This window comes from Corapipo altera, unplaced genomic scaffold (assembly GCF_003945725.1).
Source record: "Corapipo altera isolate COAL_440 unplaced genomic scaffold, ASM394572v1 48b, whole genome shotgun sequence".
NCBI lineage: Eukaryota > Metazoa > Chordata > Aves > Passeriformes > Pipridae > Corapipo > Corapipo altera.
In genome coordinates this window covers 16,119,742-16,145,554 of record NW_020884884.1, presented here as the reverse complement: position 1 = coordinate 16,145,554, position 25,813 = coordinate 16,119,742, and the positions used below count along the sequence as shown (strand labels likewise).

The 25,813-nt window shown below is 36.2% G+C and overlaps 1 protein-coding gene across 4 annotated transcripts in view; it reads left to right on the top strand.

Moving 5' to 3' along the window:
• Positions 1 to 23,818, top strand: part of CRIM1 (cysteine rich transmembrane BMP regulator 1) — a 198,322-nt gene extending 174,504 nt beyond the window's left edge. For all 4 annotated transcript variants that reach the window (XM_027641448.1, XM_027641444.1, XM_027641445.1 and 1 more), the window contains 8 exons: positions 2,786 to 2,907; positions 6,931 to 7,140; positions 11,220 to 11,435; positions 13,152 to 13,373; positions 17,669 to 17,863; positions 18,875 to 18,997; positions 20,317 to 20,504; positions 20,918 to 23,818. In XM_027641448.1, coding sequence (XP_027497249.1) covers positions 2,786 to 2,907; positions 6,931 to 7,140; positions 11,220 to 11,435; positions 13,152 to 13,373; positions 17,669 to 17,863; positions 18,875 to 18,997; positions 20,317 to 20,504; positions 20,918 to 21,094 — 1,453 coding nt within the window. In that variant the 3' untranslated portion in view covers positions 21,095 to 23,818. The remainder of the gene's footprint in view (positions 1 to 2,785; positions 2,908 to 6,930; positions 7,141 to 11,219; positions 11,436 to 13,151; positions 13,374 to 17,668; positions 17,864 to 18,874; positions 18,998 to 20,316; positions 20,505 to 20,917) is intronic.
• The last annotated feature ends 1,995 nt before the right edge of the window (positions 23,819 to 25,813 follow it).

Genomic DNA, 25,813 nt, shown 5'->3' with positions numbered 1-25,813 from the left:
AATTTCTGATTCATTTCAGAGTTCTGTTTAACCCTTGTCCATAATTGCAACAGGTTTTTATAATGGCAGACTTTTGTGTAGTGTGTCCTTCTCTTAGTACACTGAGTAGTAGATGAGAGAGGAAAAGCAAGAATTTTAAAGAGTTAATAAAATTGTCTTCAGTCATGTTGACTTCAAGAGTAGATGAGAGTTATTTTTAGTTTCTCAAGTGACAGAAAGGAGAGCAGGAGGGAAGTTAGAGAAAAGCAGTGTCAGTTTGGTCTTCCCAGAACTTTTGCCCAGTGTCTTCAAAGGCAAGGATGGCTGAAGATGGGTAGCAGAAAAGAAAAACCTAGAAGACTGAGCAGAAATAATGTCTGGTTAGCTGTCTCAGTTTTTTAGAGAGGATAATATTGCTTCCATTAAGTATCAAAGGAGTGAAGTCAATTAAAACAAGTACAAAGCACGCAAAATTGTTTAAAAACATCCAGGGAGTGCGAAGTTTGAGCCATGCCAGTGTACAGGCACAAAATACAGGGCTCTTAAAGCTGGAAGACAAAAAGACAAATGGTGTTGAGGTGTCTGAAACTGAGGGAACTTCACGATGGAATCAGCAGGAAGGGTGGCTGGAATAAAACAACAGCAATAAAGAAATACAACTTACAACTGTATTCAGAATTTACTCAAAATCGCCATATAGTCCTCTTATGCTGTAACTATTTCATAAGGGGCAGTGAAATCCTTTGCACTATCTTAAATTTGATTTTGAACTTTGGCAAAGAAAAGAGAAAAAAAATCTGAATAATAGCCATCAGAATATATTTAATTGCTATTTGCAACAAAGATGGAATCCATTTTTTTTTCCACAGCATCGTCAGTAGCTAGTACAGCATGTGAGTTCAGTAGTCTCCAGAATGTTTATGTGAACATATATTTTTATTTCTGCTTTGTATTTGTGTTTTAAAAATTAATGTCTTTAAAATTGTTTTATAAACTGATATATCAGCAGATTGATCAGATGTGATATTTAAAGAGTGCACTAAGGCTGGTAGATTTTGGAGTTTGTGCTGCTTCCATATCATAGGTCTTAATTTATTGCCTGTACCAAGGTCAGTAACTTAAACCTATCGGGACAGAGTCTGAGAAGACTGCTTTCATCCATGTACTCAAGGTTGTGAATGTTTTTGCATAATCGCAGAGAGCTGGTATGAACTCCAGAATTTTTTACTGTTTACTTAGTGTGATTGAGTATTGTTCTGTTTGAACAGGAAAAGCTTTTTTAGTTTTAATATTACAAGTGCATACAAAATTGTTATTTTCAAGGCCACTTGCTTTAGACTATTCAAAGGTTATAATATGAGAAAAACATTGAGTAAGGTCTATTTAATGGCTTTTGTTATTGTGTTTTTTGACTTATACTGACATACCTTGAATATGTTCTTAAAACAAATTCTGTGTGTTTTCTTTCCGTTCATTGACTCCATTCTATTCTTTGATTTTTCTGTGGTGTCTAAAGCAATCCAGTTTGTTTCTCCTTTTGATTTCTTTCAATTTACTACTGCTGGTATTCTTCCCTGGGAATCCCAGTGTAGGTGTCACACTGAATTGTTAAAAATATTTTTCTTCAGCTGATAAGGATTATTCTGAACTATATTTAGCAAAGTCATTTACTATTAATCAGATTAAGGTTAAAAAGCATAAATATTGAATCTTGCAGTTTGCTGCTATTCATTTGAAGTCCTAGACATGATAGAATGACACCTTGATCAGACATGGACTCACAGAGTATCAGATCTGACACTGACTCACTAAGTATCACATCTGGACCATTTAATAACTTGCCCAGGCATTCACAGTCTCAAACACACTGTCTGCCTCATTCAGGGGAGTTGTGGGAGTTTGGTGAAAACATCACACAGGTCAGGACTTCTCCATGGGCTAGCACTAAACACACAGTCTATCTATAAATAGAAAGCATTTAAAAAAAAAAAAAGTAGCCTTCAGCCTCTTACACTGTATCTTGTAAAGAGCAGTAATTTTAGTCTATAGTGTCACACATTTAGTATACTGATGTACAGAGGAAAATTACAGATTTCTGTATGTGTTTTCTGTATTTAAGTAAGCTGAAACACTTTTTTTTTAACTAAAGTGTGCACAAAACATTTTTATTAGAAAATCTATGAGAACTATATAGTAAAAGCATTTTAGACATGACATCACATTTTAATGGGCATAGTGTTGTAGTTGTGAATAAGATAAAGATATTTTAAAAACACATTGATGCCGAGCTGATGCCAGTGTTCTCAGGAACCCTGTCTTTGGGGTGAACTTCCCCATATTTTTTTGTACATCTGAAAAAAATTTGAACTTTAAACCCTTTTAAGCTAATTGGAAAATAGTCTTCAATTTAAATTCTGGGTTTACATGTAGAATGTAAGTTAGGCACAATACTTGGCTGGTATTTGTAAAATGATGAATGTTTAATGAAGTCTTCAGATAATTTAATTTTTTAAAAATTGGAAATGAGCACCCTAATCTTGTAATTCTTTACAAAATACATGAATAATTGCACCAAATGAAATTAAACATTTAAAGATAACTATGTATGGAACTGTTTGTAGGAGCACATGCCAGGGTTGGAGACCTGTACATCCCATAGAACCAGTGAATCTAAGGGTGACAATTAACAATAATTTTCTTTAATTATCACTCACTTTTTTTAGGGGATGCTTTTGCTTTAAAGATCATGACATGTAGATATTTGAAGTGTCTTGCTGACCTTTTACAAATTATTTTGGTCATCTAGGAAGAACAAGCATGGCTGTGAAATCTGTCGATGTAAGAAATGCCCGGACCTGCCCTGTGGTAAAATCTGTCCGATGGGCTTCCAGCAGAACAGTCACGGCTGTGTTATCTGCAAGTGTAGAGGTACGTGCAAGTGCATTACCACCTTTAATTACAACTTGTTTTCAAAGCAGTTGGAAAACAGAGCAAAAGAAAAGGAATACTGCACAGAATATGTACAAATTGAAAGATGGTAACTGGTGGGGGAGTTGGTTCTACATTGCTCAAAGGATTGTATTGTTTTGATGGTGTTTGTTATTATCTGTGTGCATCTTGGCTTCAGCAGAAAGCCTCAGCTCTGCTTTCATCTCCCTTTAAAAAGTCACAAAAATTTGTTATCATTAATAAAAATTGGATCAGACTCTTAATAAGCAACTACTAGAAATAAGGTAGTCGAAGGCTTTTTTTTCAGTAGTGATGTTCTTCTTGGCTTCTTCACCATTATCTTTTCTTTACAAACAAGTTTTGGATTTGATAGATATCCTGTATATCGTCTAAAATGGGAGTGCTGTTTCTTGGACACTTTTCAAGCAGTTGTATTGAACAATGAGTAGAGAGAGCACTTGCCCAGCAGAAAGGACTAGGTATTCTTAAGTTAAAAATTTCACAGATTCCACATGCCGAACCTGTAACCATCAAGTTCAAGGTGGATATTGAGATCAGATGTTCATTAGTTGTCTGCTTTATATTTGTGCTGCTTTTTTAGCATGTCTGTTTTTTAAGATATTTTCAGATTCTGTTTTACATTAATCTGGGTATCAGGCTTCCTTCATAACTCATCTCCAGGTTTTACATGTAATAGCTTTTCGTTTGTGCTCAGTCTCTTTCTGATCCTCACTACTCTTTCATGCTTACTTTCTTTGATTCTTACTTGTGTGCTTTGATTTATAGCTATAGTCAAGTAAGTTTGATTACTTTTCCATTGTTTTGTGTAATGACTCTATTCTTACCACTTTTAGCAGGTATTTCTTTTACATTTTGAAAAATTATAAAATGTAATAGGGTAAGCTATGGGAACATAGCACTGGAAGAAAGTGTATGAGTTCCTGAAGTCACTCGCCTGTAGCTGAAGGCAAACATGCAAGCATATAAATCAGAAATATCCGACATTATCTTTTCTCTGCATGACATAATACACTGCAAACAGTTGTAACAAAACTTTAAGACTTCTAGCAAAATAAGAGTTGAAATATTATAAATGTACTTTGCAGATACGAGAAGCAGAGACATTTCACTGACATAAGCTACAATATATTACTTTTACTAGAAATTAAAATTTTAAAAATTAAATAAGAAAGGGTAACTGCTGAAAGGCATCCCATTGAGATAATTCTTATCACTCAGCTGTCATTTGTCTCCATATTCACAATCAGAACACTTTCCTTTATTGTCATGATGCTGTGATGGAGGGAACATACACAGAGTGTTCTCTTAGGTGTGCCATAATTGCATCCCAGACTATAAACACATGCAATTCTTTGGTCACTAATTATGTGTATGCACACTTTGAAGTGCTTTCCTTAACAAGGGTGAATTTTAAAATAAGCTCAAATAATAAGTGAAATTAACTTGATACCTATTTATTGTTGTCATGATCATAAAGATACCAAGCCGTGAGAATATCATTTCAACATCATGTCATTAGCAACTTGTCAAAGAATAATTAGAGCAATCACCAGTATGTTCCAGGGAAAATGTGAGTCCTTGTTAAAATTTTGACCCAAAATGCCTAAGTAAGAGGAAGGTATGGGTAAATCCTCTGCCTGTGAGTTAGTTCCACTGCCTAAATTGCTTCTGCCAGAAATAGCTTACAGCAGGATTAATAGAAGTAGGACCATAGAAGTGCAGGGCTGGGGTAGTCCTTTGGAAAACTGAGAGTCCATTTCTTTGACCTTGAATAAAATAGAGTCTATCTGGATAATCCTTGACAGATGTTTGTCTAAGATTTAATTTATTAAGAATCTCCACTTTCAAAGGAAAAAAAAAAACAAAACAAAACAATCAAATTTCTCTAAAATAATGTTTTCTTGTAGTTAGCTATATATGACATTTTTAAATAAATTTTCTAAAATTTCTGTCTCCCTTCCTACACATTGAACTGGTTACTTTTTGTCCTAAGCTTAGAAGACATGTACAACAGCTAAACACCATTCCCTTTAGAATTTTTGCAACGTTTATGGAGTTGCAACTGGTGACTCCTAAACATTTTTTTTGACAAGGTGCATTTCTAAGTCAAATAAACCCTGTTACTGTGGTTTCTCATCGCTGTTCAAAAATTTGATATTGTACTTTAGCAGTGGTAAAATCTTCAAACTAGTAGAGTAGTAGTGTTGCATTTAAATTTACAGTGCTCCTGTACTGGTATCTTAGATTGAACGTGCTTGTTCTGCAACCTTAACACATTACTGACTTCTTTTTTCCTTGTAAACTACTGTATCTCAGATCATTTCAACCATACCTTTAGTTAGCCAGTTATTCCCGTTTTGTATTTAGACATTGGGTTTCTTCAAGTATTAGGTTTTGTACTAATTGTAATTAAAAACTGAAAAGTGAAAACAGTCTCAGTGTGTGAACTTAATTTTGAATAGTTGCCTATGTGCTTGCTGTGTTTCTCCAAATTTTGGAGCATATTTTAGAATACATCAGGAAAAAAGTTTGATTACATCGGATACTTCATTTAGTTAGGAAGGAGAAGGGTTTTATCGTCTAGGACTTCCCAGTGTCAATAAGAATTTCAATATGGACCAGTATTCCAGTGAAATTAAATCAGAATTTATATAATCTGATTTTATACTAAAGTATAAAAGTATAGTAACTGAATTTAAATTTTTTATAATATTTTTGTTCATACAATAGGATGAAGACTGTTCTAAGAAGTACTTTATCCTTGTGCAGCATTTATTTTTAATTCATAAAATGGTATGCTAATGTAATTTCTGTGTATTGGCTTTCTATTCTGAAAACCAGCCTCAAACTTTGTACCATCTGCTTGTTAGACCACTTTTGATAGATCTGCTGCTGCTGAAGAAGTGCTGACCTACATGTTAGTGTGTAAAAAAAAAAAAAAAAAAAGGCACCCCAACCAACCAATCAAAAAGCCAACAAGCAAAAAAAAACAGAACAGAAAAATGGTTACTAAAATTACATATAAACATTGCTACTTTTCATATATCATCCCTTTTTTAAAAGAAAATAAAATGAGGAACTTAATACAAATAACCTTATATATATGTGTGTCAGCAGAGCATCACTGACATACCAATGAAAACAAGTCAGTTCACTGACAAACTGATCCTAAATCCTTCATCATAATAATGATGTGGGTAGGGGAGTGTTGGGCTCTAAATTCACTCAGTTGATTAACAAAGTGTATATTGAGGCTGAATCCTGCAGCACTTAAATACCCCTTAAGATGCCAATGAGACTTTATCCTCCCTGGACCAACTGCTTGTGTGTTCCAATGGAGTGCAACAGTCCAAGCTACTGTATTCTCATCTCAGTAAAAGCTAAAAAAAAATGAGGGATAAAATTCTCAAAACAGTTCTCTTCCAAACGTCTCATTTATCATAGTAATATAACGAAATAATTTCTCACAAGAGGTACTTCATGTAATATTTCCAATATCTACCTGTTAGCATTTGCTTGTAATTTTTTATCATTCATAAGACCATCTGTAGCTCTTGTAAATGCTTTTATATTCTACTTGCTATCAGATATATTATAGATAATCTAATATCCTGTGATATTTAAGTATTTCATTTTAAATATGTTTCATGCTTTCTCCTATTTCCCTCCATAGCATTTCTCTTTTTTTTCTCATGTTATTTAGACAGTACTGCATTTCTGGTGATTAGTATAGGTTCAACAGAAAGAAGTCATTGTATTTTCCAAGGAAATAGATTCTATCATCCTGTCATCCCCTTCAGTATACCTTTTAATTGTTTCCTGTGTGTTGTTACTTTATTTCTTTATTTCTAAGTGTAATTGACAGAACTTGGTCTTATATGTGCTTTAAAAACAAATGGAATCCAGGCATGAAATTGGTGTGTTTCTTCCTAAGCAAAAGATGCTTATCAGGACACCTCATTTTTCTTTGATTTTGTGCAGAGGCAACGGCTTCTCTCATGCCTCCTGTTAAAACAGGATCTTGCCTGTCGATGGATGGGCGCCGACATGAGAATGAGGAGAGCTGGCACGATGGCTGCAGGGAATGTTACTGTCACAATGGACGGGAAATGTGTGCCTTGATCACCTGTCCCGTTCCTAATTGTGGCAACCCCACCATACATCCAGGGCAGTGTTGTCCATCGTGTCCAGGTAATGTGATTTCTTTTACATCCTTTGTAATCAAGTTTCATTTCACATGTGTTCTGTTTCTTAATACATGAAAATAATCTCATGCATCATTCAGTAATAGGTATAGATGAAGGTTTCTATGCACAAATATAACATGATTACTTGCTGTCGTTAAGATCTCAGCTGTGAAAAATAGGAATTTAAAAATTTAAAGTGTATACATGTTGTGGGTCCTAACTTGTTAATCTTTGACATACTGAAATCTTTAAACTAGTAAAAGTTTCTATTCTGTTATCTATGATAGCAAATATTGTAACAAGCCATTACATTTTCCTTTTTTTTGATTTTAAAGTGAAGTTTTATTAAAATTTATCTTCTGATCTATGTTTCACAGCCCCTCAAAAGTGTACACAAACAGGTGTCTTAAGTAATTGAATATTATGATTCTGTGTTCTGAGGGAAGGCTCCTGTAGATTATTTCAATGCTTTCAGTGGGGAGGCCAAGTACAATTCATGTTGCATTCCAATACAATTTTAGTAAGTGTTAATATGAAAAACATCTATGAAAAGGTATGGGTAGGGTGTAAGATTAATGCTCTGTTTTCAGAACTATTTCTACACTATTTTATGTACTAAGTAGATTAATTTGTAATACAGTGATATTGTCTATGGTTTTATTGGAAGTCATGTTACAAGTAGGAACAACTGAGGCTCATGAAACTGTTATGAATAGAAAAACAGTAAGACAGCACTGGGAGAATATGAGCAATTATGAATTGTTTCAAATTCTTTGTAAAGAACAGGAAACCCTAAGGGCAAAATAAATAGTCAGATCCACTTTCTGAAAGTGACAGAGAAGAGTGCATTCTCTCTGTGACTTAAGATAACCAGTCTCTTTAGATTGCTTAGGCACATGATGATCTCCAATCCAGTTCACACCTTGTGGTAACTGGAAAAATATAGTCCCCAGAGACATGCACGACTTCAAAGGTTTGTCTCTCTTTCAGCCTTTTCACAATGATTTGTGTAGTATTTTAGGGAATGGTATACTTCATATGGATGGGGACAGGTTAGCATGTCAGTTCTTTCATTAGATAAACTCAAGATTCAAAATTTTGATGGGTTGATGTTGATCTCTTTTATAAAAGAGCCATTACTTGCCCAGCAACATCCATTCCTTTAAGAGAGAGTGTCTGCATAGGCTTCTCTGTCTGACATTGTTCCTGCTTTCAAGACACTGGTCACCTACCTTCTGTGTTAGCAAAGTCATACTTGGTGTAAACTCTTACAGTGCTAGGGCAGACACAGCATTTTAAAGTGATTGCATATGTAAGTATATGAATAAGGCCAAATTAGTCTCAATGTGGTTTTGTTTCCCCCACTGAGGTCTTATATTTGTTAAAAATGTAATTCCAATTTTATTTTGCAATTTATTGATTCCCCACTGATGATTTTAAATAAATATCATGGATTTTAATAGATAGGAATGTGGTTTGGAATTGTGAGACTGTGAGCACGTCACTCAAATGTATTTGTCATAAGGGTATTGAAATAATTAGCAGTCCTCATGTACTGAGTTTTGAATTGCACTTTTAACCTATCAACAGGGTACGGGGCAGCTCTCAGAGGTCATTTTTCAGACTGAAAAAAGTGGTTACATTCAGTTCAATATTTAATTAGTTGTCAACAGATCAGGAGATACCGTAACTGCTACAATGTTCCTTATAACCATGTTTCTATAAATTAAGTGGTTTAAATGGTTCCTCACAATGCTCATGCAGAGCTCCAGGTTTCCTGTAAGATTCACAAAGCCATTAATTGCTAGTGTTTTGCAGAACACTATGCAGAAATGCTATGCAGAAAGTGTGCATTTGTTTGACTAGTTGCTCCTTCGGGTTAGTAGTAGTAAATTTGCAATAGTAGTTTCAAGTTTGTAGCAATTCAGTTGCAGTGATATTTCATTATCAGGGCTGCTAAGGAGGCAGTAGGCAATACCATACATACAGCAGTAATATCTGGTTATGCTTTTTTGATAAAGAACAATATATGAGCTGTAGCAAAACAGGCCTGTGACTTTGCAGAAAACTAAATGCAAAGCAGATGACTTGGAAAAATTCCAGAAAAAAATTAGCATTGCTTTTGCCATGGTGAGTTAGGATGCCATTGCATAAAATGTGATATATTGTTCCAGCTGAAATAAAAATCAAACAGTGACAAGGCAGCAGACTAGCAGTCTCATTTCAGGTAAATGCTGCTGAATCAGGTATATGGTTCATAAATGTAAGCAATTGGAAAAGCATAGCATAAGCAAATCAGTGAAAGATAAAATAATTCCCTGAAAGAAAAGCATGAGTACTTTGTGAATAAAATAATATCAGCCAGAGTCAGCTTCCTTCAGTTCTACTGATCATTCTCCAGAAATGAGAACAACTAAGTTGGGTATCTTCCATGTGGCAGTGTCATAGAGCAAAGGGCACAAAAGCCATTCTCCAGGCAAGTACAGCAATGATGAAGAGAAGCCACAAATACTGTGTAGGCTTTGGCTTGCTAAATAACTAGAGGAGCTGCTGTCCACTTAATTTTTCTCTCCTTAACCAAGATATTTGGATTAGGATGATGTTCACATTAGGCATCATTATAATTAGGTAGGAGGGAAAGACAGACCTTCTGAAAGTGATTTAGAGATGTAGCATACTTAGGGAAGTCACTTTCTCTTCCCCTCCATTCATAGTGCAGGAAACGTGATGCAGTTCAGTTCTTAACAGAGGCACCTAACTTAGCTATCTGATGTTAAATGGGTTGAATTCAGGCTTAAGGACATCACTTAAAAACCTGAAGCTTCACTTTGCAGCTTGTAGCTTTCAAACTCATGGCTTCTGCACCTGAATGAAACATGCTGTGTGAGGCATCTTGATATCTATACACAGTGTATGGAAAAACCTGGTGGACTCATTCCAGGTCCAAATCAACCAGTGTAGTAAGCAGGCAACTATTACTGCCCTTACTGCACCTTATGTGGAGTAGTCTTCAAAGCGTTTTAAGCAGGTTACAAACATGCTGTTTGTGGCATAACCTTTTCTTGATGATATAAGTGCTTAAACACCCTCAAGGTGCAGGGTAGGATTCTTTTATTCTTTCAATACACCAAGAGGTAAAGAGAGTTCCCCCATTTTTAATGCCCTCTGAAGGGCTGAAGGACCCTCATGCTGAACAAGGGACCCAGTTTCAGTTCCTTTCTTAACATGAAGGAAGACAAATCTATTCTCTAAACTGCTGGAGTGAATCTTTTAGCCAGGGCTGGAGAGGTAATGTAATTAATTGTTTGAAAGGCAGTAAGGTTCATTTGGTAAGATACAGTTACTGGAAATATGAATCTACACGCTGTGGCAGCTCCTTGGGTCCGGTTTTCAAAGATGGCAGATTTATATTTTTCTTTTTCTTTTCCTTCTTCTTTTTTGTGCAACATTGATGAAGCACTTCCACCAGTGTTAAGTGCTTTTATGTTTTTAGAGGGCTGGGTGGGAGATTCTGTGTTTTTTCTTTTCTGGGGGTTTGGAGGGGGTTTATTTGTTTGTGTGGGATTCTTGGGGAGTTTGTTTGGCTGGGGTTTTTTAATGTAGCATCTGTTGGGAAACTTAACTTGAACCTGGACTTCCTTAATCCCAGAGGAGAAGCATACTTACTCATCCTTTCAGGAATTACACTGATACTAACATTTAGCAGTTAAGAAACTGTCTATTGAGTAGAATTTTTACAGTTACCTCTTGGAATTTCTACATCATCGGTTTGTTTGATTTTTTTCTGAAATGCCAAATATGCTTGAAGTTACATCTGATTTATATTAACTGGTCTTTTTTCAGAATGATTCTCAAGCTCTTTCTTGTTTATCTTTTTCCCATTTTCCATGAGATGCAGTTGACATAAAGTCAAAAGCGGTTCATCAAGAGTAATCTATAGCTGGTTTTGTTATGTATTATTTTCAGTAATAACATTATTGAAATATATTTTCAACAATAACAGAAATTCTTAATCTTGGGTACAGTTGTTAATTATTAGAGTCACAGTTGATTTTACCTCTCTTCCAATTCTGTTTTTCCCAGATGAAATAATCGTGCAAAAGCCAGAGCTCACCAGTCCATCGATCTGTCACGCTCCTGGTGGGGAATACTTTGTAGAAGGAGAGACATGGAACATTGATTCTTGCACACAATGTACATGCCACAGTGGACGCGTCCTGTGTGAGACTGAAGTCTGTCCACCTCTTCTTTGTCAAAACCCCACCCGCACACAGGACTCCTGCTGTCCACAGTGCCCAGGTATGTGCTGACAACCAGCTTTCATCAGAGCCCTTCCTGATCTGAGAATATGATGTTTCAATATGAGAATGTTTCTGTACGTGCACAGTTGGGTGTTGAGATGCCTTTGTTTTTAAGTAGTGAGGAGTGAGAGCCTTCAGGTCTCTAATTCAAATGCTGCCTGACTGTGTGCAAGAGAGATCTTAAGTGTAAAGAGGAGCTGTAGCCCTAAACTTTGACCATCTTTTAAGGCAATCTAATAATGTAAGGGTTGTGTGAGAACCAGAATCCTTAGTTGAAAGGTTTATGAAATAGGCACTGGAAACATGCACTCGTTTATGGAGACATGCAGGATTAGAGAAACTTTGAAAGCAGTCAAAGTGTTAGGTAGATACAGGATTGTTTCTTTTCCTTTCTACATGCCTTGGTTTCTATGAATCTCCTTATTACTATCTTGTCTGTTTGGGATTTGGTCTCAAAAATACTTCTGTTTGCTTTTACCTTCACATGGTATGATTTGAGAGTGACTTGAAGGCAGCTGAGTAATATCAAAGCATTCCAGCGCAGTAGGTGTGCCAGATTCCTCTTAGACTGCCTCACAGTGTAAAGAAGATAATAGGATTTACTTTCCCCCCCGAGGAAAGATATTTGATTATAAATGAATATGAATTCCTATTTCACGTAACAAAATGGGGGAGCTTATTGCAGTGGAAATTTACTACAAACCTGTGAGAAAATATGTCTTTATTAAAACCAAAATCTAAAAATTTTACTTTAGGAAAAAAGAAAATTTAGGTTTTGCTACTGTTAGGTTTTGCTACAGAGTGTTGTTTTGGGTGTGGAGGTTTTTTCTGACAAAATATTTTCAGCCAGTTCTGCTGCCTTCCATTTTTCTCATTATTAATAACAATGAATATTTGCTTAACTTGAAAATACTGTTTTGAAGGAGTTGATCTTTCCTCACTGGCTATATAATGAACTTAGTCTCATAGATTAATGCAGTTAGATTGAGAACCTGATCTGAATACTCTTATGAATCATTTATTTTCTTCTCCTTCTCTTATACTTTATCTGTACATACAGTCCGGTTTCTTGATCCATAATGTCTGTTAAGATACAGCTTAATTGCAGAAATAGGTCTTCTCCATGGATGGGCATGAGAATTAAAGGAAACCCATTGGCATCGGGCTGCAGCCTGATCAAATTCCATTTGTTTCTCAAAAACTTATAATTAGCTCATCTAAGTCCACTAGTGAAGGTGACAGCAGCATAATAGCTTTTCACTTTGCATCATTCTAAGATTTGGACTGTCATGGTAGAAGCTGGGATTCAAGTTTTAGATTTAAAATTTAATCTCTCTTGTTTAAGATTAATTCCTATATACCTTGCAATTCAGAGCATTCAGAGTGGCTTTTTGAGGTGCTGATTCTGATGGTGATTATTTTGTTCTTTGCTGTCCTTTTTCCAATGTGTTTTGTTTTGGGTTTTTGGGGTTTTTAATTGTTTGTTGGTTTTTTTTGAAACTCAGTAAAGGTCTACATAATATGCTAGAGCACATCATGAGGTCTTCATCACATGTAAGGACTGAAGAGGCATGAGGCTCTGTCCTAGTTTTGTTGAAGTAGTGAGCCAATGTGTTCCATTGTGTTCTTCAAGAGTGACCTCTTTGTTAAGGAATTATGACAGAAGTTAGTTAGCCACTGTAAGTTAAATAACTTAATCTGTTTATATTTACAGATGAGCCTCTTCAGCCCTCCTCATCAAGCAACGAGAGCATGCCAAGTTACTGCAAAAACGATGAAGGAGATATTTTTCTGACAGCTGAGTCCTGGAAGCCCAATGTCTGCACTAGCTGCATTTGCATGGATGGTGTGATTAGATGCTACTCTGAGTCTTGTCCACCGGTATCCTGTGAGAGACCTGTTTTGAGAAAGGGACAATGTTGTCCTTACTGTATTGGTGAGCAAATAAAAATAGTTAACTTGCTGTTCCCTTCTCTGGAGTAAGAAAGAAGTTTTATTACCAAATTGAAATATGTTTCCTTTGGTTTGGGGAGATGCAGTTTGTGCCTCCAGTTGAACTGGAGAGTGAAATATGCATAGGGAGCTTTGAGGATCATGATTTGTGGTTTTTTAGGTAGAAGTGCATGGAGATACACATGTAATTTGCCTACAAACTCAAGGGGACATCCTCCTGAAATTTTGGTAATACACCTTATTAGATGAAGACATTACACAAAACTTGTTTTATTTAAAGGAAGATTTGCCAGGTAACATAGGTTATGTCAAGATTTGTGTGATAATATGAGGAAAACATTAATTATGAGTGCAGAAGGTAAGGTGTGAAGCATTATGAAATTGCACGGAACTAGAACTGTGGAACTAGAACTTCAATGGATGCTGTAGATAGTGGAAATTGCCAGGCATTTTTAAAGTTGCAAAGTTTGATATTATTGATCACTTTTTTGTTATATGTTGAATGGGAGTATTTATTTAAAGGTTACTTTTTTTTTTTGAGTTCATGGTAAGTACAAAGGCTGTAGAATGGAAGCTGCTAATAGAGAAAAATTGGATAACATACTTACTGAAATTGTCTTTGCAGCATTGTTGAAAAGCATACAGAGCTTACTTACCTTCATTTCCAAAAGTAGCAGAGGGAAGATAGAGTAGACAAGAGTTCCATAAAAAGGAATTTAGTAAAATTGACGGGCTTTAAATGTTTAATTGAACACGTGAATCAACTTGCCCATCTATAAACAATATGATTCTCCTTTGGAAACATGTCAGAAAGGTTGTGAAGTACTTTCAGACATGTACCATTGATACAACCGTTGAAATCTTTAATTCATTGCAGATAAACCAGCTTTAATAATAGATGATACAGTTTTATATGATGTACAAGGAATTCCATGAAAGAATGCCTGAAAAAGTTACAAAGTATCCAATTTTCAGTTGCCTTTGGAATCATACTTAGATTCCTGATGACGACATTTCAAGGGGAAAGTTCTATGTTATCCTATCACTATTTCTTCTTGTGGTTTGCATAAAAAATGGAGAGAATTTAGAATTTCTTTGGCTTTTAGACTTTCTACAGGCTTTTCTTCCAGTGATTGACTTTGAGCCATAAAAATAAATTCTAATTCAGAAAACATTTTAACATTAAAAAAAATACAAAATGTATGCAGAGTTGGGCAATCAAACCAGTAGAGTCAGAACATGAGTCTTAGTATTGTAGTGGAGAATGCTTTGGGTGAGGAAGGGACTAGTGCCATGAACTACAAAAATGAAACCTCTAAAACTTTTTGCCTACACCTTGCATGTCAAGTTTGCAAATATATACACACAACATGTAGATACGGCTTTAATTAATTGACTTTGAATCCTTTATAGTTGCATAATATTACAAATACTTAAATGTGTGAGCTATAAAAGCTTAATCATTTTTTTTAGTAGCAACTGATTAGCAATACAAAATATAGAAGCTAGATTTTAATTAATGCTTAGATATGAAGATTTTCAATTATGATACATTTTAATAATCCAAGTTGTACTATGTTTTGTGGTCTAAATAACTGAAATTCATGGGAACTCTTTTTTTTTTTTATGGTTTCTATGAACTGTATACTGTTGCATGTAAGATTAGTCAGGTTGTGCACCTAATTTTTGTCTTCCTGGTTCTTACTGGTCTACTCTTCATTTCTTGAGAACTGTGAAGCACATCTTTGTACAGATTCTTCCTACCTGTTTTCATGTAATAGTTGATAAAATGTTTAGAATCATAGAATCATTTAGGTCAGAAAATACCTTTGAGTCCAACTGTTAACCCAGCACTGCCAAGTCTGCCACTAGATCACGTTTCCCCAAGTGCTATGTCTATACATCTTTTAAGTACTTCCAGGGGTGGTGACTCAATCACTTCCCTGGGCATAGGCAAACTCTGTGGAAACAGGCCTTCTTCATTGATTGGAATTTCAAAAATTATGTATGCTTTTAGCACTGTATTTTATTCTGCTTCTTTCTGGATCCAGGTTGTATAAATTCAAATTCAAAATTTTACAGGCCTTGTTGTTTGAATCCTCAAAGTCATCCTGTGTATTTAACATTCTTCTTTTTCTTACAAAGACAGATTCATTTGGAAAGATGATCTTCTAGTTTAGAGAGGATAAAGGGGTGCATCTATTTGATTAGAGACAAGATCACTCTTCTGCAGAAAACAGAGCAGTGACTGTTTACCAGATGAGACTGATTTTCTAGTACAGCTAGAGGAAATTTGAAAGAAGCAGGTAGAGCTAGACAGTATTCTGAACTGCGGTTCTTTATGTGAGTTTCTTACTGCGAGACTCATTTCCACTATCCTTGAGCACCTGTTGGTGTTGTGGTCTTCATCTTCATCCTTGTTTATATTTGCATAGGGATGGACACCAAAACAGGAGACACATACAGGATAATACTTTATTAGGACTTCAAAATTTCCTCTTGAGGTTTAATGGTACAACACTGCTATTGTGATTTTAACCTTGTTCATTCTTCTAAAAACTATTTACTGTATTAAATTGTGATGTGTTCCTCACAAACTTGCAAAACTCTGAGAAAGTTAAAGGACTTTTCCAGACAAACCAGCTGCTAAATTGAAGAAGGTATCCTGAGTGGGGCAAGGTAGCACTTTGGAAGCAAATCAGCCCTGAGTGCCCAGGCAGTACACAGCTTTATGTCTGCATAGGCAATGAGCAGGAGAGGAGTGTTTGGGCTGTGTGCCTCACCCTTGTCCCCAGCCACATCTGCTTGCTGACTAACACAGGGCTCCACTGGCTCTATGTCAACATGCACATCATCTGGATAAAAACCTAATGAGCTTTCTGCACCTTTTCCTCCCACTTTTCCTTTCCCATATGCACCCAACATTTACTTATAAAATCTTCTACTTGGGGAGGTTGGGACCCATACTTATAGCCATGTAAGCCATGGGATACCCATACCAAGAATCTCTGGAACCCTTTGTGCTTTTCAGATAATTCTATTAATATTATCTTCTTTTGCATTTGAATTTATTCCGTCCAGATCTGTTGCACTGGTCTGCTGACTGCTAACCTTGTTGTTCCAGATTATGTCAGGCTATTATGTTGTCACTAATTAAAACCTTTACTAATGGCCAAATTATTTAATAAGGGTTTTTTATTTATATTTGACAGGTAATTCTAACTGACATATTTAAATATGTTATCTGTGTGAATGTTAAACCAGAATTTATCTGATGGTTTAAGAAGTTTGTGATTTCATTCTGTAACATCCTGTATATGTTTAATGTTCAAATTCATGTCATCAGCAGGTTTGTTTCATCATAATAATTTTTGCCTCTAAGAAATAAAGGTAGTAAGAAGCTAAGATGAAAATGAGGTGCTGCTTGGCTTTTGGAGCTTCTGTTTTGTGGTTTTATTTTGGTTATCTCTAAAGTGCTACAACAGCAAAAAACTTCCTAGGCTAAGCAATTCATTACTACCTTTGCAGTGAAATAGAACTTATACTGAAGACCACCTAAAAGGCTTGCATAGGATGCAACATTAAAAAAATGGTGTGCTGAATGCTTAGGCAGAAAGATCACACTGATTTCCCATTTATATAATACTAAGCGTGAAAAAATGTACTGAGTTTAGTTATTGCCCTTTTCCTGCGCTTGACACAGTTGCAGGGAATGATCAGATTCTCTTCAAATGTGTTTTATCATAAGATATAGTCTAAGCACTTCTAGTTATTTCATCTGCAAGTTGCTTCATCCTTCTTGGCATCCTGCCTAATCTGGGTTTTTTTCCGTGTTCTAGACCAACTTCATCTTTCTCGAACCTTGCGAATTAGAAATTTAGGTGGTTAGGAGATTTTTTTCTTAGTTTAACAGGATTTACTAGGAAACAAGGAGGAAGAGGAGTAGTTGGCAGTCTCAAATAGTCAAACATAAAAGAATCAGTTCTTCTTCATTTTCACAGCATTTTTTATATCATCTTTTCAGTTCCCAGTCATCTTTCCTCTAGCCTCTTGCATTAAGAACATGAGGAGAAGCAGCCCAGGCTAATTATATACTTCATAAAGCAGCAGAAATGACATCTTTTTAACAAAGATTTTCTGGAAGGTGAAGAGAGAGTCTTTTAATTACAGTTGGGATTTCTTTGTAGCAATTGTTTCACTTCTGTGTTTAGGGAAAAAGTCAGATTTTTGTGTAATTAGCCTTTACTGCATGATCACACCACTGTTTTCCTTCAACAGAAGATGCAGTTCCAAAGAAGGTCGTCTGCCACTTCAGTGGAAAAACATATGCAGATGAGGAACGCTGGGACATTGACAGCTGCACACACTGCTACTGCCTGCAGGGTCAGACTCTCTGCTCCACTGTCAGCTGCCCACCTCTCCCATGTGCTGAACCCATCAATGTGGAGGGAAGCTGCTGTCCCATGTGTCCAGGTAATGTGATGTGACAGCCCAGTTTACTGTGATGCTAGTTTACCAGGACCAATAAATAATAAGGGGGTTTTAAATTGGTTTTTGAATGTCAGTCCATGTTTGAACAGTACCACAAAGACATTGGAGTTTTAGACTTCAGGAAAATTAATATTCTTAACAGATAGGCACATTGTGCAAAGACATAGTTTGAATTTCACTTATTCTGAGAACTGTGAACTCAAAAATTAGTTGCTTGCCCCGGTTTGTCCTTTCACAAGGTTATGGAAATATGTTAATGAAGTGGGAAAATTAATATTCTTACATCTCTGCAGATTATGTCACAGTGATTAATATTTATGTCTTTTCTGAGTGTCTTCGTTACTTTTCAAATACCACATTGCTTTATTTATCACTTTAAGTTGGCTAAAAAGCAATATGAAATTGTCTTGGTGATGGGCAGAAGGGTCATAAGAATTGCAACTGGTTTTTAATGTAAGTCCTGACATACTTCTGCAGAAGTTTGCTCATCTTAGTCAGCTGGTAACTACTTCTGACAGGACAACTGAGGAGATTCAGCAGTACCATCTCTTGCAGTTCCCCTGCTTTGAGAATTGCAAATAAAGGAAGGCAAAGAACCCGGCAGTGACTGTTTACATATCAGCTGGGAAGATGTAGCCTTCCCTTCTTATTTTCTTTTTTTCTTTTTTTTTTTTTTTTTAATATCGCAGAGGAGCAAGCCTGTAGTGAAGCATGTATTCTGAAATGGTATTTTCAAAAGCAAATTTGTCCACACCACTCCATCATCCCATTCACATTAGGATAATGATAATGGCAGCAGGCATGTATCCTGCATACATTACGAAACAAGTTTTAAACAAAATCCCAGACTAATAATGATGAAAATTCTGAAACAAATAAAAGAATTCGTAGGACAAAGCACTGCAGATGGCCAAGTGTATTTCCTGAATTAAGAGCAGCGCTGAGAAGTTAAGCAGTCTGTAATTTGTGAAACACATTTATCTCATTTCACAGAGATGTATGTACCTGAACCCACTAACATTCCCATTGAGAAGACAAATCATCGAGGAGATGTTGAACTAGAAGTACCAAACTGGCCAACACCAAGTGAAAATGACATAATCCACATTCACAGAGGTGAGATCTGACTCAAACTGGGATAACATAGGCCTATTTATTCCCCATGTTTAATGCATCTGCTTTTTCTATTCAGGTAGCATCTATGTAATGCTTTGAAAAGGTGGTTGTCTGAGAATATTCTTCAGTGCATAACTCTTACATGCATTTTGCTTTGAGTAAAGATGAGTCAGTCTATTAAATTACATTTATGCAATTTGGTCTCATTATCATTCCATCTTCTGCATGGAAGAAACATCTGTGTTGGTATGATGGAGTTCTGCAATGTCTTTTCTGATTCAAAAACTAGAAAGAAGACCATTGGAGTTGATAGACCCTAATTTGATTTTCTTCTATTGATAAACGAACATGGAAAACATGTACCACAGCTTAACATGTATCGTAGGCAAATGTCAGAGCTTAAAAAAAAAACCATCTCAGGTATAATGAGACAGAGCTAATAAAGTTGTCTAAGTATGTAAATATATCTTTTGTTTAAAACTGTGCTGCGATCATTATTCCAGGGAAGAGGAAGCACTCTATGACACTGTCTTTAACCTTTTCTAATTGAAGGACAACCTAAACTTGTATGTATTTTTTTAAAATCTGAGGATGACCTCATAGCATACTATTGTTTGGAGAAAGGATCATGAAATTTAACTGCTTTACAAAGTTCTAAGCTTACACTTTTATAATTACAGCTTTTTCATTTCTCACAGGCATTAGTAGCTGGGTTGCAACTATCCTGGCTAGGGATTACAAACACACACTGCAAAGTGTGGAATTTTTTATATGTCATTGAAAATTACCATTCTTTGAAATTACATGCAAAACTTCTTACATTCTAAGTAGACTGCCAGTGATCTGTTTTCACAGATTGAGTGGTGAAAGTATTGTAATATGATCTCAACACATGAGAGAGCAAACACATCATATTTGTCCTACTGGTTTTAAAAGTTAAGGAAAAAAAAAAGGCTTCCATCAGCGTGGAAACAGTCTGATTTATTTTTTTTTTTTAATAAATGGGAATGTGGTTGGGATCAGATAAGATGATGCAAACATAATTGAGCTAAAAGGTTATTGTCAGACTTGTTCGTTATTGTGCTTTAGATTCCTGCTATTTCCTCTTTTTTGATGGCCTTTTGCTGCCTAATATAGTCACTATACAAGGTACTAGCTTTTGGTTGTTCTAATTTATTTCAATAAGGTGACATTTCAGGAGTGAAAGGCCAAACTCATATGAGTGGCAAGACGTATGACTGAGACTTTTGGAATTACATCCTTCATTATGGCCAAGGCCCATTTGTAATCACTAGCAAATGCTCACACTTGCCTTCCAGATATGAACCATCTCCAGGGAGAGTACCGGAGTGGCAGTGGGCCACACCCCAGTGAGGATGCCTCGGTCAGCTCTGTTGCCTTGGTGACAATTCCAATCATGATAGCACTGTTATTGATCATCGTTCTCCTGCTCATCAATCAGAAAAAGCAGTGGATTCCTGTGTCCTGCTACAAAGCTCCAACAAAGGTGCTGTGTTTTTGTCTTTTTTCAGTCTTTCACATTTTTTGGAAACCAGGAACAAAACATTGTTGTAAATGTTCAGCAATAAAGAGGCTGTTGAAGTCTTGGAAACAAGCTGCTGCAATCATGGTGCGACAGGTTAAGCCCTTGCGTGGTGCTAGATTAACAGAGACCAGTTTAACCAGCCCAGCTGGGATATGAGAATACCAGAGCTCCATTCAGAAGATAAAAAATGGTGATTCTAAGGAGAGTGTTGGTCTGTTACTGTGCCTGGCATAAGCGTTTACCAACTTGGGCAAAAGTCTAGACTCTTTCATTGCCAGCTTTATTTCATTTTGTGCTTGAACGAAAAGAACTTTTTTAATTATGTATGGAATACAAATATTGTTTAACTTAGTATTTCCTTTCTCTTTTAACAGCCCTCTTGCCTAAATAATCAACTGGTGTATGTGGACTGCAAGAAAGGTACCATGGTCCAGGTGGACAGTTCTCAGAGGATGCTAAGAATTGCAGACCCAGATTCAAGATACAGTGGATTTTACAGCATGCAGAAACAGAACAACCTACAGGCAGATAATTTCTATCAAACAGTTTGAAGAATTGCACCCTTACCAAGGATTAAGAAAGAGAGGAAGAGAGAGAGAGAAAGAGACAGTCTGCTATTAAAATAAAACTAGAATTGTGCACTTGCTTAGTGGATTGTATTGGATTTGTGACTACATGTACAGCTCTAAGACCTTACTGGGATGAGCTCTGACTCCTGCAATGTGCCAGAAAAAGCATTCCCACTTTTCCTTGAGATAACTGACCAAGTGTTTTCTTAGAACCAAAGTTTTAAAACTTGTTAAGATGTATTTGCTTGTAACATAGCTATAGAGGTTTTTTGGGAGGGGGAATCAGGGGCTAGGGATAGGCAATGAGGTAAAAGGAAGCTTCATAGAAGAAAAGCTGGTCATGCTTGGCTAGAGAAGAATACAAACTGCCGAGCAGCAGGATAGTGGTTTTCCTTGTTGCTCTGAAATTGCATCTGTTGCACCCAAAGCCTAACCCCAGATGAAAAAAATATGAAAAGGTCTGATTTTTTTTTTTCAGCTGTTCCTACAGTAATATACTCCTAGAACAGAATTTGTCACATCACAGGTGTGGTGTAGCTGCAAATATTTTTCTATATGATGAGAAGCTGCAGTAGTTAATGAAATAGCAAGGAAAAGATTATAGCAGAAAATAAAGGGTGGGTTTATTAAGGATGTATAAAATTATACCTTGTGCTGCTTTTTGTTTTTATTTTTGTTTTCTTCAAAGCTGATTGGCTAGATTAGCCAGACTTCAGCAGAGTTAGCAAATGACTGAGGCCTAAGTAATTCCTGATATGAGCACTGGATCTTTTGACAGCAGTATTGAAGGAAGGAAGGAAAAGTCAAGAACACCATGCAGTTCCAGGGGCTTTTGTTTGTTTGTTTTGTCTGTTGTGGTTTTGTTTTGTTATTTTATATCAATCTCTGGTTGTTCATACAGGAGAAGGAAAAATATTTTTGTTGGACAAAGCTCTTGCTTACAAGAGAGTAAAAAAGAGACTGTTTTAAGGTTGTTGTTTTTTTTCCTGTTGATGTTCTTATTTACTGGTATGCAGATTTAGAAACTACTTCCATGCTAGGAAGCTGCTTAATTTTAATTGTATATTACTCAAGCACCTTTTTTGAAGCTCAGAAAAAAAGGAGATCATGCTTCTTTAAACTTTAGCATTATAGGAATATTTATGTAAATATAATTATGCTAAAAACAACAAAAAGTATTTGTATGTTTGTGTATATATATGTATATACACATGCATGTAGGTATACATATGTATATATACGTGCATGTGTATATACACTATACATATATATACTGTATATATAAAACACTATGTATACAGTATATATTTTTTCTATTTTTTTTTCTTGTTGAATGTATTTTTATCTGAGAGAGATTTTACCCAGAGCAGAAACAAATAACAGGCATTTCATATCAATGCTTAATTGCTTGTGAGTTTAGGAAAGACAAGAAAAGAGCATCTCATTCTACCTACAGTTTGATTTGATTTGATTTGATTTGAAAGTGTTTGTGTGTGTGTGTGTGTGTGTGTGCACTCTTGTGTTGGCGTGTGTACAGTACGTGCACGGTTATAGCAGTAAGCGTTGCTCTTGCTACTTGCTACATTTCAGGGTGTTTCTTATTTTTCTTTTCCTGCTTAGCCTTAAAAAGGCTTTTTAATGAATGCATTGGCTAGAGACACTGATGACAATATACATGCAGCACTAATCAACTCCATAAAATAACACCATGAGCTCCTGGATTTTGGGGGTTTTTTCTTTTTTTTTTTTTTTTCAAACAATTGTTTGAAACAACTACTGGAATATTGTCCACATTAAGCTGGAAGTTTGTTGTAGCTTGCCTCATTTATAACTCTGACTGTATAATACAATGTTACTTTCCAAACAGGTCTTGGCACTTTTATACTAATTACCCATTTGTGCATTGCCTTTTTTCTTTTACAAATGCTTCTCATAAGAGACACAGATACCCAGTATGCTTAATGTGAAAAGAAAATGTATTTTTTGTAAAGGAACTCTCAAGTATTGTTCTAAATACTTGGTCAGAGGTTGCTGAACTTTAAAACTGAAAAAAAAAAACCTAATTTATTATTATAATGACCTAATTTATTAATCTGAAGATTAACCATTTTTTTTTTGTTTTAGAATATCAAAAAGGTGTTCTAGCTGTTTGCATCAAAGAAAAAATAGGTGTATCATTAAGGGTCAACATTTTTTCTGCTTATATAACTTCAGTTTCCAACCACCAGTAAGAAAAAATGTGGTCTCCCCAGTGTTTTGTACTCAATCTGATGTTGAAACAGAGATGTTTCTGTCCAGTTACTGCAGAGATTTTGTCAAGACAAAACATCCATTCCTTGCATAAGAGTAAGCAGTCTTTATCCAGAAATTGTAAATGCTTGCTTTTGTTTTACAATCAAGGCCATATTCTGAAAATATTAGCAGGATATAGGACATGGTGTAAAATGGTTTTTTTTATTATTATTATTTTATTATTATTATTTTAAAGATATGATTTATCCTATGTGCTGTATCCATTACACTCTTTTACTTTGGTTCCTGTTGTGCTCTTGTAAGAGAAATGCAGATATAATTTTCTGAAAAATAGATGCATATGTGGCACTCGGAGTGCAATGCGGTTCAGCAGATTGCTTGTTTACTTTTTTAACTGTAAGGCGGTTTCTTGTAATTTGGCTCTTGGCAGCACAATAAAAAGTTTTAAACCTATTGATGTGTATTTTCTTAAATGTTCACATTTATTGCTTCCACACACTAGTCCTTGAAACATTAGTTTATAGATTGATATTATGGTGGGTAGGAACTCGTTTTATTGTTATGCTGACCTGAAATTGGAACAGCTCAGAACACACTGTGGGTAAAGAACAGTTTGCAGTTACAGAAAGTTCTACATATTATACTAAAGAATTTTAACATTGGAGAGCTTTGTGGAATTCCAAATACTTTCAGCATTCAGTAAAGATGAATCTCTCAAATGCAAAGTTAGACCTCTCCCCTGCCATGGAGAGCATGTGATCTAGTCATACCTGTCAGAAAGCTGTGCTTAATCATATGAGACCCTGATACAAGGTCCTATAAAAAGTGTGGGAAATCACAATTTGTACTTCATGGACTTCCCGAGCCACAGATCATTTATTTATCTATTAGCATATAATGTTTTTTTCTTCTAGTAATTTGTAAGTTAATGGACTTGATGCAAAGTTCTGGTATGTAACTTCCTGAGGCAAGGCAGTTTTCAGCTTGACTACATGCTGTGTGAACAACTTTTTTCTTTTCTTTCTTTGAAACCATCTTCCTAGTGGTTTAATTTAATATCCCTGATACTGCATTCAAATCAGCAGCAGATCAGTATCTATATGCCACCTGTTAATTTAGAGACCCATATCTTGTCTCCATTTTTTCTTGAAAAGCCGAATATGCAGTTCTTTGGGAGCAGTTCCATACCTTATGGCAAATCTTACCATTCTTTGTACTTCTCATTCATGTACTTCCCTGTACGTCCTTTTTAAGATGAAGGGTAAGGATTAGGATCCACATTGTTCAAACATGGTACTCCCCGGATTTAGCATCATGTTTACAGTTTGGATTGCTACTCCCACTGCGTTAATGTTCTTGCAGCGCTAGCTGCAATAATCCAAAATGCCCAAGTACTAATAGTTACTGTGAAGCCCATAATTGACTTTGGCTAGGATAGATCAGTATTTATTTGCATCCCTTTACATTTACATATGCTGAATTTCCTCTCCTTTCCTAGTTAGCTGTTTCAGCATTTTTGCTCCTTCCCAACACTAAGGCTACGGATGACATATGTGTTCTAGAAGAGCATCTTCAAACTCTGCAAACATTTTTATTTTTCATCAGAATGAAACAGAAAACATCACTGCATCCACATTTGAACACTCAAAGTAGTCCTGGTCTCCTTTGCCTTACTCACACTGAAAGGATCATATTTGATCATATGCCTCTGCCCACCAGTGTTTGTCAGCTTGAAAAAGCTATAGCTGAGTAGGATAGAATGCAAATCCTTTAAGTCACCTCAGTAGCATACAGATGCTTAACAAGGAAAGCATTTGCTCCTTGCTGTGTTTCTTTCCAAACATCAAGTAGAAAGTACAAAAAGAAACTTCAAAGAGGCTCAAATCAACTTCAGGAAGTTAAGCAGAGAAAATTCCTGGTATGTACACTGGGATATCAAAAGTTTATAGGGACTCCAAAAAAAAAAAAAAAAAAAAAAACCACGAAATAAAACCTGGATTAAAAAAAGTCCATCATAAGCTATTGTGTGTAAGAGCACAATATAAAGCTGGCAAAGGGCGGGCACGGGAGTGACAGTGCTGGTAAGAACCAAGTATATCCAAAGCTTAGTTTCCCAACAACTGGGTGGCTGAACGAAGGCAAAAATGATAGTGAGAAAGCCACGCAGCAGGTTACAATGAAACTATTGCAAATAATCCTTCCATGGCAGGGGCGTTGGTAGTAGGTGGTCTTTTTAATGTCTCTTCCAGCCCAAACTATTCTACGCTTCCCTCTTGTGCCCGACGAGCTGCCCCTGCTGGGAGTGGGGACGTGTGTCGGTACAGACACCGATCTGCCGGGGGCGAGGGCCGGCCCGGCTCCCCCCAGCCCAGCCCGGCCCTGTCGGCCCGGCCCCGCCCGCCGAGCGCCGCCGCTCCGCGCCCGCCCCGAGCCGCGGGAGGCGCCGGG